The sequence below is a fragment of the Hyperolius riggenbachi genome, chromosome 12 (genome assembly GCF_040937935.1).
Source record: "Hyperolius riggenbachi isolate aHypRig1 chromosome 12, aHypRig1.pri, whole genome shotgun sequence".
Classification (NCBI taxonomy): domain Eukaryota; kingdom Metazoa; phylum Chordata; class Amphibia; order Anura; family Hyperoliidae; genus Hyperolius; species Hyperolius riggenbachi.
The window spans coordinates 45423463-45437203 of NC_090657.1; the positions used below are offsets into that span (position 1 = coordinate 45423463).

Here is a 13741-nt window from a genome sequence, read left to right on the forward strand (position 1 = left end):
ATTCCCCACTTTACTGGAATCAATGTCCCCTTGCCCAGTTGCTGGCCTGTGAGCTTGGAAATCTTTTTATTCTAACTCTATATCCAATTGGATGGTGGAAATTGCACAGCAGGACCCGAGCCAGGTGCAGTGACAGCCCTCATTCAGCACCACCTAACTCGCTGCATCGCACTACCACGAGGCATTGTGCAAACAATATGTCGATTTCCAAAGGGGAGTCAATATCTTTTAAACGGGGCAGTCACATTTGGTAGACAGCAAGTACCAAATATTTTAGAATTGTATGAAATGCCAGCATTGCAATCCATGCCCGTGCCCCCAATGTGTTTTTCATTTTTGTTCTCTAGTATTGTTTCCAGGATATCATCCTGCCTATACCAGTCAATTCCGAAAGGCAAACAAGAGAGTTACATTTCATATGTCTAATGCTAATGCTTTGTGGCAAAGTCAAATAGGCACTGTCAGGAAATTTGAATTATAATTTCCCACTGGGGCTTGGGCTCAGTTTGTCTTGTGGAAATGATGAGCAAGGTGGACAGGGCAGTACACTTCAAAATAAAAAACAAAACAAACTTGTAATACAGATGAAGAAGAGAAAAAGAAGTAATATTTGAAAACTCTGGAATGTAATAACATTTTTTGAAAAACCTGTATGCACTTTACTTCATAATCTGGTAATGATGACATGTGCTTTACTGATTCATGCAACATGTAATTTTTAACACTAAATCAGCAGCCTGTCCTGCTTCTTTCCTCTAGCGTAGAAAGGACATTGATGTCCCTCTCTCCCTTCCCCCCCTCCCCCCTCTTTCCTTCCTTCTCTTACCTTCTCTCTCTCCCTTCCCTCTAACCCCCTTTCCTATACCCCTCCCCTCTATCCTTTTCCCTCCCCCACTTCCTCCCTTCTTTTTCTCACCTCCCTCCCCACACCACCCCTTCTCCTCTCCCCATCTTCCCTCTCAATTCCCTCCTCTCCCCACCTTCCCTCTAATTTCCCTCCCCTCTGCTCTCCCTTCCCCTTCCCTTCTCCCTCTCCACCCAACCTCTTTTCCACCCCACCTCCCTGCTACCCTACCTCTCCAACTCCCTCACTCCCCACCTCTTTCCCTCTCTTCCTCCTCACTACTTCCCATCCCTTTATTCCGCTGCCCCATTTTCTCCTCCCTCCCACCTTCCTCCCTCCCTCACCAACTCCCCCCTCACCCTCCCCCTCTTCCTCACCTCCTTTCTCCTCTTCACCTCCATCCCCCTGCTCCCTTCCCTCATCCTTACCTCCTTCCCTTCCCACCTCCTTTATCTCCCCCCTCCTTACCTCCCCCCTCCCTCCTCTATGCCCACCTCTTCCCACCCTCTTCTATACCCCCTCAATTCCCACCTCCCTGCTACCCTCCCCAACTCCCTCACTCCCCACCTCCTTCTCTCTCTTCCTCCTCCCTACTTCCCATCCCTTCTTTCCTCCCTCCCTCCCCCTACATCATTTCCCCTTCTCCCTACCTACCCCTCCTCCTCTCTTAACACCCCCTTCCCTCTACTTCCCTCCCTTCCTCTCCCCCTACCTATCCACCCTCTTTACCCCCATCTCCCTCCCTCCACTAAATTCTTGCAAATTCTGTATTAATTGACATACATAAATGTGAATGAAAACACACATAATATAAAGCTGCTTTTACAATGTGTAAAGGAATTGTCTACTCTACGTAAACATGCAGCAATCTTTTAACTCACGTGGTGATATACATCATGTAACTAATTGTAGCAAAAAAATACAAAAAACAAAAACAAATGGAGCAGGGAAAGCAAGTATGACAGCAGATACAATTAAGTATTGCAGATATTATTGGATTAGAACTTCATTGCTAATTTCATCTTTTTATTTCCTCAGGGATTTTTTGTTTCAGTCTTCTACTGCTTCCTAAACAGTGAGGTAGGTCAGTAAGGTTATGCAATGGTATATTTTTAAGACCACAGAATATATTTTACGTGTTTCAGTGGGAAAGTAAAAATAACTCTGTGCATAGTTTTCTTCTATAGAATTGTTGTATTTGTTACGGTCAGAACCTGAAGTCTGGCCACTTCGGGATCTGGCCGGCCAAAACGCGCCGTGGCCGTGCCCTTGCGGCCAATATAGGAATTAAATGATTCCTGTAAGTTTCATGTATTTTCTGGCCGTCTCGTTGCGGCCAAATGTATCAAACGTGAGTTAATTGAATTATATTAAGCCGGCGGCAATGTAACAGAATACGCCGCCGGCTTCAGCTCTCTCTCCTCCCCCTGCCTCTCTCCTATAGAACACTGGCAGCCGGGGGACACGCGTGTCCCCGAGAGTCGTTTGTCGCAATAAACAAGCAGAGCGGGGAGGCTGCAGACATTGCAAGAATGGCAGGATTCCCTGCCGCGACGAACGACTCTCGGGGACACTGCTGCCGGTGTTCTATAGGAGAGAGGCAGGGGGAGGAGAGGAGGCAGAGCCAAAGCCAGCGGCGTATTCTGTTACATTGCCGCCGGCTTAATTTAATTAAATTAACTCACTTTTGATACATTTGGCTGCAGCGAGACGGCCAGAAAATACATGAAACATATGGGAATCATTTCATTTCAGCCCAGGGCCGGGTTAAGCCACACAGGGGCCCTGGGGTAAAAGTAACCTGGGGCCCATTACATCCCCCCCCCCCCAAGCGAAGTCAGCCCCCAAACCGACTGCTGCCCCTTGTGGTCTCGCATAGACTTCTCCCATGGCCCCCACACATTGTGTAGCTCAGCAGCTTGTAATAACTCACCTGTATCATCTGCTCCATCCTGTGCTTTGCCTTCAGCCCTGCTGCCCGTGTCTCCTCCATCCGACACATTTTGCATGTAAATAACATGCACAGGGTCATAGAGACAGGCAGCGTGGCTGAAGAAGGGAGTACAGGATGGAGCTGCTGCAGGGACAGGTGAGTTATTACAAGGCAGATGGGTAGGGGTATAACTACATCAGGCCCCTCTGCAGAGATGTGTTGGTGGACACCCCCTTTGGACCAGAACAGAGACATACCAGCAGAGTCAATCAGTAAAGAAAATAAGAGTGTCGCCCAAGAATGTCCCACAAAGCTAAGTATGTCATGTTCCAACAAGCTATTCAGTCAAATATTCAGACATTTTAAAAAAAATCACCAGGATTGCACTTTTATTTAACTTTCCTGTATGACAAGAACACACAGTCAGCACTAGGGGAAGAGGGAAACAAAGATGAATGAGGGAGGGCAGGTGCCAACCAAGAGTGCTTTTTAGCGTTTTTCAAATCAACAGTGATTTCAAAAGCACTTGGCTAATGTTACCTTATGAGGGTGTTCTCACAGCAGCGTTGTGATTTTTTCAAAATCACAAACACACTGCATGTAGCATTTTTTTGAGCGATTCATTCAAAAATCGCTCTGAAAATCATTTCATAAAATCGCACTCACAAATTGCTAGCCATTGCTATTGCGATTTTGGCGTGTACTAGCCCAGAGAGAGGAGGAGTGGAGAGAAATTGAGAATAGCCTGAGATGGAGCAGAGAGCTTATCTGTATTGCAGTCCCACATCACACAGAGGCTACTTGCCTTTAATAGGATTCCTGTCCCTGTCCCCCAGAAAGCAGCCATCCTGGAGTCTAGGGACTGTCAAAAACTTTTCAACTTGTATAACACCTTATCCACACATGCAGTCATTATAACAATGGGGAGAGACTAGACAGATGTTTGCCCATGACCCTCCAGGCAAGCTCTGCATCATGCTGTGTATATTTACCAGCTTGCTTGCCCTCTAATTGCACTTTTATCAGCTAGCCTAGTGTTTCACATTGCCTTACAACAACAAACCTGAATACACCAGACACCAGACCAGCCCTAAATCACTGAATGAAAGGCGGCCTGGGGGGTGATTGCCCCCCTTCCCCCCTGGCCAGTGTGGGTCTGCCTGCCACTGCAGCTGAGCTGAACATGCAGGCATATGGGAACAGTCTGAAAGACCACCTGGGGGGCCCAGCAGAGGTCAGAGGCCCCGGGGCATTTGTCCCTTTTGCCTCTATGGTAGCGCCGGCTCTGCATTGGCCGCAGAGCACGGCCACGTCACATTTTGGTCGGCCAGATCCCGAAGTGGCCAGACTTCGGGTTCTGGCCGTTACATATACATTGTCTTTTTTTCTGCTGGTTTATTAGATGTGAGCTATATTTAAGCCAAAGGCTGTTCTTCGAGAGATTGGAGCCTAATTTTACAGAAACAGCCCAGTCCCAAAAAGATAACGATTAAAGGAAAGCCATTGTAAGCAGAAGGAAAAAATAAGGGGTGGGGGGTTGTAACAAGTCCCTCAGCATCCCACTTTACCTAGATGAAAAGCAGAGGTGAATATAATGTAAGAACACTTACCAATTGTGATTATAGATAATCTACAGGGTACATACCGTCTTTCCCCTAAAATAAAACCTACCCCGAAAATAAGGCCTCCCTTATATTTCAAGCATGCTTGAAATATAAGACCTACTCCGAAAATAAGGCCTAGCTGGGGGGGGGGGCTGTGTGTATGGGGAGGTGTGTGGGCTCTTACCGCACCTCCCTTTTGGCTGCGTTCCCCTCCGTTCCAAGTAATTTCTCCGGTGGTGGTGGCGGCGACATGGTATTCAAGCTATGAGGGCGCCCTTTGACCCTCACGCTGCACGCAGTACGCTTTGCCGGCTCTGCGCTGACGCTTCCCTCATGTAATAATCAATGTGCGCCTGGGACGCATCAGCCAGGCGCACGATTATGACAGGAAGGGAGCGCAAGCGCAAAGCGTACTGCGTGCAGCGTGAGGGTCAAAGGGCGCCCTCATAGCTTGAATACCATGTCGCCGCCGCCACCACCGGAGAAATTACTTGGAATGGAGGGGGACGCAGCCACCAGGGAGATGTGGTAAGAGCCTCCCCATACACAAAGCGTCTAGCCCCTCCCCCCTTCCCCGAAAATAAGCCCTAGCACATATTTCCTCCCAAAAAAGAATCTAAGACAGTGTCTTATATTCAAGGAAAGACGGTAGTTTTAGCATCTTGTCACTAGTGTTTTCACACCAATGGTATCTACCTCCTTTTGTTTGTTTATACTACACACCCCAGGGTATCACTGGATGATTGTTTGGGAAGTAGGTATAATCTCAAGATACCTTCACGCAGGTTGAAGGGTGCAATTGACAAAACAGAAAACAAAATAAAATTAACAGAAAGATCAAATTTGTGTGCAGCTGCTGGGCATACAAAACTCTCACAGACAGCAATGAGATAAAAAAAAAATAATACTACTACATTTTAAAGAGGCTATACAGTTTGAAATGATACTTTCATATTTTGCTGTTATAGTGATTTAAAAGTTAAATTTACCTGCCCTGCTAGCTCTGTTCCTCTCAAAAACCTCCCGAAGGAATGTGAATTTAACAACAACAGTCTATTATGTGTATACCAGCATTACTAGCTATAACCACAGGGTGGCAGTTTTAAAGTAGTGGGCAGCACGGTGGCGTTGTGGTTAGCGCTCTCGCCTTGCAGCGATGGGTCCCCGGTTCGAATCTTAGTATCTTTGTAAAAGAAAGTTGAAAATAAAGTTGCTGTTATTCTTGGTGTGTGCTACCTAAGAGAGTCATTAAGAATGTAAAGCAAGACAAAGATGTCATTTCAGAAACTAAATATGCATTTGCATCTAAGAAAGTATTGTCCATACAAGCATGGTGTAATGATTCAGGGCCTACAAGTCGCATGACTGACAGGAGAGGGGTTTCTTTTTGGGTTAGGTTTCTTTATTGCCCCACCTCGCATAAGACCACCAGAAAAATGCCAGTGATGAATGTACTAGTGTTCCAGATTTGGAAAAAATCTTCTGTCAGTAAATAAGCTAATCAAGCAAGGAAATAATGACACTTTTAACGTGATGGTTGTGTTATCACAAGAGAGGATTTACTGCTTGCAAAGGGTGAAGTCACAGACCACCTATATTGGTTAAACTGCAGTGAAAAGGCTTCTGCAGCAAGAAAAGCATCCAAGCTGCATTCACACTTGGTACAGGTGTTTAGGACACAGAAATCCTGAGGCAATCAAAAAAAAAAAAAAAAAATGTTGAGCAGAACAATGCCAATGGTATAATATTTAACAATTGTGATCAAATAATGAAATGCATCAAGGAAAAATAAGAAATAAAGAACTTTCTAAAACAAAGCAACAGTAGTGCAAGATTGATCTCAGATCTTTGTGGTCCAATGAACTCCATCATTAACTCCATCAACAAAGGAGAGAGTATACTTTTTCTTTTCTGATTATTCCAGATACAACATAGTGTACCTGTTGCACAACTAAGATGAATTTCCATAGAAATTACAGCAGTATCTAGCTCAATTAAACAACAAATTTGGGAGAATGCACCAAAGCACTGCGTACATTGCTGCTGAGTTTACCAGCAGTTCTCAAAAATCATGGAATTGTGTGGCAAACTACAGTACCAAACAAGCCAGAACAAAATGGAGTCGCAGCAAGAATGAATCGTATTCTGGATTCATTAACCTCAATGGCGATAATCCCGAACTGAGCGGTAAGCCCGAGCTCAGTTCGGGCTGGCCAAAACAGACGCTCCTATTGGCTGCCTGGGTCCCGCGCGCGATCAGCACTGTGCAGCGCGACCCAGGCTTCTATCCCCAGCTACGGCTTCTCCCCCCACCCCCGGTTATCAGCGTCCTCTCTTCGGCCGCCGAGATCCCCATGTCCCATCTTCTTCCGGGGACCCAACGGCCAATGACAGTGGAGGAGCGGGTGGGGACGTCATCAGAGGCAGGGGGCGGAACAAATCTTTAAAGTGCCACACATCACTTGCATAGGGAAGAAGTAAAACAAAGAAATGAATATGACAGATAATATTAGAAATGGGTTTAGATGTTTGCTTGTTTGGTTGTTAGTTACTCGTTCCTGCAAAAATGGCTGAACGGATTTGAATGAAAGTTGGCACACACATAGTGCATTACCTGGAATAAAGTATAGGATATCACTGGGAGGGAGAAGGCGCCCCAAAAAAATAACCATGGGTGTAACAAATATAAAACGGCTTACCTCTAACAAGAAGGGGCAACGCCAATATAGGAAAGACATTTTAATAATCAGACACAAAAACGATAACGATAAGCTGCACTGCTAAAGCAGGTCACCTTAATGTGAAACAAATGCATGCCTTACATAGCAGCGCTCGCTGCTATGTAAGGAGCGTGCCTTCCTTAGATAAGAGCATGCCTTCCATAGACAGGAGTGTGCCTTCCTATACATAGTAACTATATATAGGAAGGCATGCTCCTATCTAAGGAAGGCACGCTCCTAAGATAGGCATGCTCCTAAGCAAGGCACGCTCCTTACATAGCAGCAAGCGCTGCTATGTAAGGCATGCATTAGCGGCCGCTCCTTCACATTAAGGTGCACTGCTTAACAGTGCAGCTTAATGAATCAAGCCCTCTATGTAAAAGTGCAAGGAGCATTCTATTCAAGATAGATATGCCAACCACCTATTGGGGAGCAGCTGTCATGACAGCATGTTCTCTTCAGGATCACCTACCAGGCAAGGCAACAGAGTTTTGCGATCTGTTAGCAGTCAGAATCAGATCACAAAATGCAGGGTAGTGGAAAAGGACCCCAAAGCGTTGGCTCATTCTGAACTGTTGTGCAAGCTATGTAGGTCAAGTTCTTGGGAAGAGGTGACACTACTTCGCACTTCTGAGAAACTAAAGTGGATTACAGCAGTAGAAAGAACATTACTTAATATATAGGAGAGAACAGAAGCGCCAAAAGGATAAAAGGGGTTTTAAAGGAGCTTAAAAGCCAAAAATTTGGTAATTAGAGGAGGCAGTGGTGGACTTACCTCCTCCAAGCAGACACAACACGACTGTACATTCAGTCTATTTATTAATGAACTCCAGATAAAACAAAGCAACGCGTTTCACGGGTCAGCGCCCGCTTCCTCAGGCAATAGAAAAAGGAGTTACAGCATCTAGCAAAACAAACAACACTCGGCACCTCTTACACAGAGGCGCCGAGTGTTGTTTGTTTTGCTAGATGCTGTAACTCCTTTTTCTATTGCCTGAGGAAGCGGGCGCTGACCCGTGAAACGCGTTGCTTTGTTTTATCTGGAGTTCGTTAATAAATAGACTGAATTTACAGTCGTGTTGTGTCTGCTTAGAGGAGGTAAGTCCACCACTGCCTCCTCTAATTACAACATTTTAGGCTTTTAAGCTCCTTTAAAACCCCTTTTATCCTTTTGGCACCTCTGTTCTCTCCTATATAATATTGTATCCACCCTGGGTGGAGGGTTGCGACCCTTTTCTACTATCTACAGAGAGCGACTTCTTATTCCTGAGTGGGGTCAGGATAATCTCCCCACCTGCCTTTACAGTGGTTGCCTATTGGTGACCCATGTTTGTGAGTATAACAACTATTACTCTTTGTCATATCCCCTTTGTCAATACATACTACACTATTGGGGCTCTTGGTGTTCCTCTGTTTATCTCATTACTTAATGTACAGCGTGAAGAAGATGGACAAAGTTTAAAAAATAGACTTATTTCTACAACAGTTTAATTTGATAGATTTACTACCATCCAATGAACTGTACAGGCAAGCAGTGGGGGCTCTTTTGTACATTACAACCACTTCACGTCCAGTGACAAGTTTGTTGACTTTAGTTACAAATGGGATTGGCTAGAATACACCAAGAATAGCATCACCATGAGGCTGATTAATATGTTTCTCCGGCATTCTACATTGCTGTATAGTAAGGAGCTAGATTTTAATAGGCTTTCTAACATGGAACTACATGGTCGCTGGGTTCCATTGCATAGCCCCACCCCCTGCTTAAAAAACACCATTATGTGTTTTATTTCAAGTAGATGGGGGACAGGGCTATGCAATGGAACCCGGCGGCCTTGTAGCTTTGGGCGGCCAAATTTCCTGTTCCTATTGGGCATACTTGGGTGATGTGATCTACTTTATGCTGAAAAAGTTACTCCCACTCTACTGGCAATAAGAAGCTGTAGGATGCAGCCTGACAGGTACTTCCTAAATACCCACAAAATGCAGTGCAAATGTTTAATGCAAATTTACTACGCACCAGAACAAAAAAAAATGAAACTTGAACTAGGGCTTTAAAAGTTAATTAGAAAAAGCAACACTGTCCACTAATGGTGTCTTTTACATTGTAATTAAAGGGAACTTGAAGTGAGATGGATATGAAGGCTAACATGTTTATTTCCTTTTAAATATTGCACCTTGCCTGGCAGTCCTGACGATTCTCTGCTTCTAATACTTTTAGCCATAGACCCAGAACAGATAAGAAGTCTATAACAAAACTGACAAGATTAGCTGCATGCTTTTTCCAGGTGTGCAATTTAGAACCTACTGACCGGAAAGATCAGCAGGACTGCAAGGCAACTGGTATTGTTTAAATGGAAATAAATATGGAAGCCTCTTTATCCCTTTTCCCCTCGGGTTCCTTTTAACATTTACATTGTGTCTCACTTTTGCCTTTTGTTTTAGCTAACGTAGGAAACAGAAGGGAATCCTGATCATGTGATCAGAACCAGCCAATGAAAGACTTGCAAGTCAATCATGTGGTCAAATAAAACATATGCTACTCGATGAATTCTGAATGTATGTAGAAAAAAAAAAACTCTACTCACTTCTCTGTAATTAGTCTTGCCAATGATGCAAGCAGCCAGCTTTTTATTTTGCTTGTTTGCTCTTGGCAGTAAGGTCAGATGCTTTGGCAATCTTTTCTGTTCAAGTCATTCATTTGCTGTTTATTGGAATGTAAAGGATAAGTGCACCTATAATATAAAGTATTAAATCATCCTCCAATTGCTCTGAAATTAGTAATGTGTTATAATGCATTCCTGATATAAACAGTATATTCTGCACTAGCTGTAACATATCTGCATCCCTGGTCGTTAGCTTTACTTATATGACTTGCAACTAAGATCTAATCATTGTTCAGGTCTATCCTTCCTGGCCCCCTGAATGCTCTTCCTGTTTCTGTTTTGTGCACAGGAAGTATTTCTGCAGTGAGGTCTGATCCTTTCTGTCTGCATATCACAGATGGGTGAGGAAGTTTGACAAGGAAAAGGGCAGCGGTGAAGAAGAGGTATTGGACTGCTGATGCAATGCAGATTTGCATATTCAGCAGTGATGCATTATGGGAGACATCATATGCTCGCTCCAACCTGAATAATCACAAATATCTGTTTTAACAAGGCAAACTTCTGTATTGCACGGCATTTTAAGTAGAAGGGGTTTGGGGTAATTTTTAGCCCTTTAATCTAACCACTATACGACCGCTCCACACCAGTTGGCGTGGACGCGGCAGAAGCCCCAGGACTGCCTAATGCCAATTGGCGTGCAGTCCTGGGGGCGGAGTTTGCAGGGGATTGCGTGCGCCAGCCGCTAGGAGACTGTTAGACCGCAAAACCGCCATCTTTTTACTCCGTACAGCGCTGCGCTCCAAGAGCACTTTACTGGGGACAGCCATGTGACACGGCTGTCCCCCTGTTAGGCTCAGGGGTGATCCGCTGTCATAGGCTGAAACCTATGACAGCCGATCACAGTGATTGGTGACGGGGGGAGCGAGGGAGGGGGGTATGTAAAACAAATTTAAAAAATAATAAATATTTACAAAAAAAATGATAAACATTGGTGGAGCGATCAAACCCCACCAACAGAAAGCTATGTTGGTGGGGAGTAAAGGGGGGGGGGTCACTTGTGTGCTGACAAGTGCGGCCCTGCAGCAAGGCCTTAAAGCTGCAGTGGCCTATTTATTGAAAAATGGCCTGATCTTTAGGGGAGTTTGACACTGCGGTCCTCAAGTGGTTAAACAATCCTAGGAGTTCTGGTTCACCATCAGCTTGGCAATCTGAGACTTTGGTTTCAAAAGGACCGTTCTAAACATGGACAGTTGGCAGCAATACTAGCTCAAATACCTCTTTACACCTCATTTGTCCCTCTTACATGACTGATAATATCTGTATAAGTATATGCCTTTCCCTCCAAAAATAATAAGTCTTTCACTTAAAATGTTTTCTTTTCCTGGTATACATAACTACACGTTGTAAAGGGGTGTGGCTGGAGGTGTGGTTTATCTTAGCATCCTTTAGGCCTCTTGCACACTGCAAGCAAATCAGATTCAGATTCAGATTTTTAATCTGTTTTTACATCCGATTCCGATTCAGATTTTTAATCTTAACTGCATGCTGCGTTTTTTGATCCGTTTTTCTGTTGAATGTATTCAAGGAAAATCGGAAACGGAATCGAAATCGGAAACGGAATCGGAAAACGGATTTGCAGTGTGCAGGGAGCCTTATTGTTATCTCAAGGTTGGGATGTATGGCTCAATTAATAGGCTGCTATGAAGGTGTTTGAACAGCAGGGAGACAGAATCCTTAAAGAGGAACTGCAGTGAAAATAACGAAATGAAAAAATGACTTTTTACAATAATTATTTATAAATGAGTTAGTCACTATTTGCCCATTGTAAAATCTTTCCTCTCCCTGATTTACATTCTGAAATGAATCACATGGTGACATCTCTACTGCTGGCAGGTGATGTCTGTGGAAGGAGATGCTGCTTTTTTGGCAGTCGTAAACAACTGTTATATCCAACAATGCAACAAGGCTCCCACAGTGTGATGTCAGTACCTAGGTGCTGACATCACACTGTGGGAGGAGTTTCACCACAATATCGGCCAGACAGCATCCCCTGATGATCCAATTGAGAAAAGGTAAAGATTTCTTGTGGGAAAGGCGATATCGGCTACTGATTGGGATGAAGTTCAGTCCTTGGTTACAGTTTCTCTTTAAACGTCTTTCTCTGAAGAAGTATCAGACATGCATTATTGTTGGATCACGTATTAGGTCGCCGACATGGACATATTTAAAATATTTATGTGATGAGAGTACTTATCCTTTACATTTATCATGAACCCAAAAACCACTTTTATAGAAAAAGGGATACATGAAACACTTGCATGTGAATATATGTTCAGTCTGCCTTCTATCTAACCATCTATCTACCACCAGGTACGCTCTGCTGTGAGAAAGCGCTGGCATCGCTGGCAGGACAAGCACTCCATCCGTGCCCGGGTTGCCCGTGCAATGTCTATTCCTACATCACCCACACGGGTCAGCTTCCACAGCATCAAGCAATCTTCTGCCATCTGAGCCAGAGGCTTACAGGATGGCCCAGCCTGCTCCTCTAGAGCTTCCCAACCCCGGAAACATGAGGCTGCAAAGGCTCCAACATCTGGCATGGTCATTAGACTGTAACCAAGAGACCACATTCCTTGTATTCATTTGAACTGTACCTTGACAATCAAAAAAAAGGAGATGGGAAGGAGTAACCGGACTTTTCTCCTCAGTGCAATACTGGCAATTGCTAGGCATGAAGGAACTAGCACAAAGACAGTCAGTAAACTACCCAAGCAAAGAAACCAATAGACAGAACACAGCACAATCCATAGACTGTATTGATATATCACCAGCCGCAACCAAACAATTGCTGAGAATGTTCACCCGGGCAGCCTAGCTGATCTGTGAAAAGAAACCAGTGCCAGGGTGACCAGTTGCAAAAAAAAAGTTGCCTGATGCTTGGCGAGCCATCTTCTAATCATTTTCTACAAAGACTGAGCATGAGCACAGAGTACAGTGCAAACCAAGATGGCTCTTTACATCAGGTCACAAGTACTGTAGCAGCCAACGTAGTGCCATGTGATTGCGTATTACAGGGACCAAATCAATGAATGAATTTATGAAGTGGCCTTCCAGCGAACATGGTAGAGGCAGTTCAATGTTGTAGTACACCACATTGTTGAAGATGTTTAACCTAACGGAGACATAAAAAGATAAACTATGAAATATCAAGTGGCACTGGTCTTACTTGTTTTGCTTGATTACATGTTGTAATACAACTGTGAGTTTAGCGCCGTTACTTAAAGCCTCTAGAAAACTGTGTCTCTTTAATTCTGTCAAATCAGAATGCTGGGTTAACTCAATCCTAAATCACTTGCGAGTTTGTACAAAAAAATTCTATACGTGAATGTTCTAATGTCGGACTTTTATCATGCCTGACTGAGTCAGAAAAAAAAGAAGTGCAATTGAGGACCGGATCTGCAACCCAAATAGCAAGGCGCTATGGGCATTTCTACTGCACATATATGCGTTACAGTGTTGCACTAAAATGTCTTTATATAATGTCACTGTACACAAATAAACATTGTGATGGAACTTGTTATCTAAGGTGTGCCATATGGCTGGCTCATAGCTGCTTCTTGTACACAAGTATCATATGGGAGGGGGCCAAACAGACTATGTCAGGCTTCTATGATCTATAAAGTTATTTCATTCATAAATAGATTTTGTGTCTTGTTTTTCATTTTCTGGAGTTATAGAAAATATAAATGCTATAAACTGAGTGTGATATAGACTAAGTGTGGCCACACACCACACATACAATAAAGCGTGGCCACACACCACACATACAATGAAGTGTGGCCACACACCACACATACAATAAAATGTGGCCACACACCACACATACAATAAAGTGTGGCCACAGACCACACATACAATAAAGCGTGGCCACACACCACACATACAATAAAGTGTGGCCACAGACCACACATACAATAAAGCGTGGCCACACACCACACATACAATAAAGTGTGGCCACACACCACACATACAAT

At 44.1% G+C, this 13741-nt stretch overlaps 1 protein-coding gene across 3 annotated transcripts in view; it reads left to right on the plus strand.

Moving 5' to 3' along the window:
* Positions 1-13376, plus strand: part of LOC137541570 (corticotropin-releasing factor receptor 1) — a 366548-nt gene extending 353172 nt beyond the window's left edge. For all 3 annotated transcript variants that reach the window (XM_068262939.1, XM_068262940.1, XM_068262941.1), the window contains 2 exons: positions 1883-1924; positions 12078-13376. In XM_068262939.1, the coding sequence (XP_068119040.1) occupies positions 1883-1924; positions 12078-12218 (183 nt within the window). In that variant the 3' untranslated portion in view covers positions 12219-13376. The remainder of the gene's footprint in view (positions 1-1882; positions 1925-12077) is intronic.
* Positions 13377-13741: the final 365 nt, after the last annotated feature.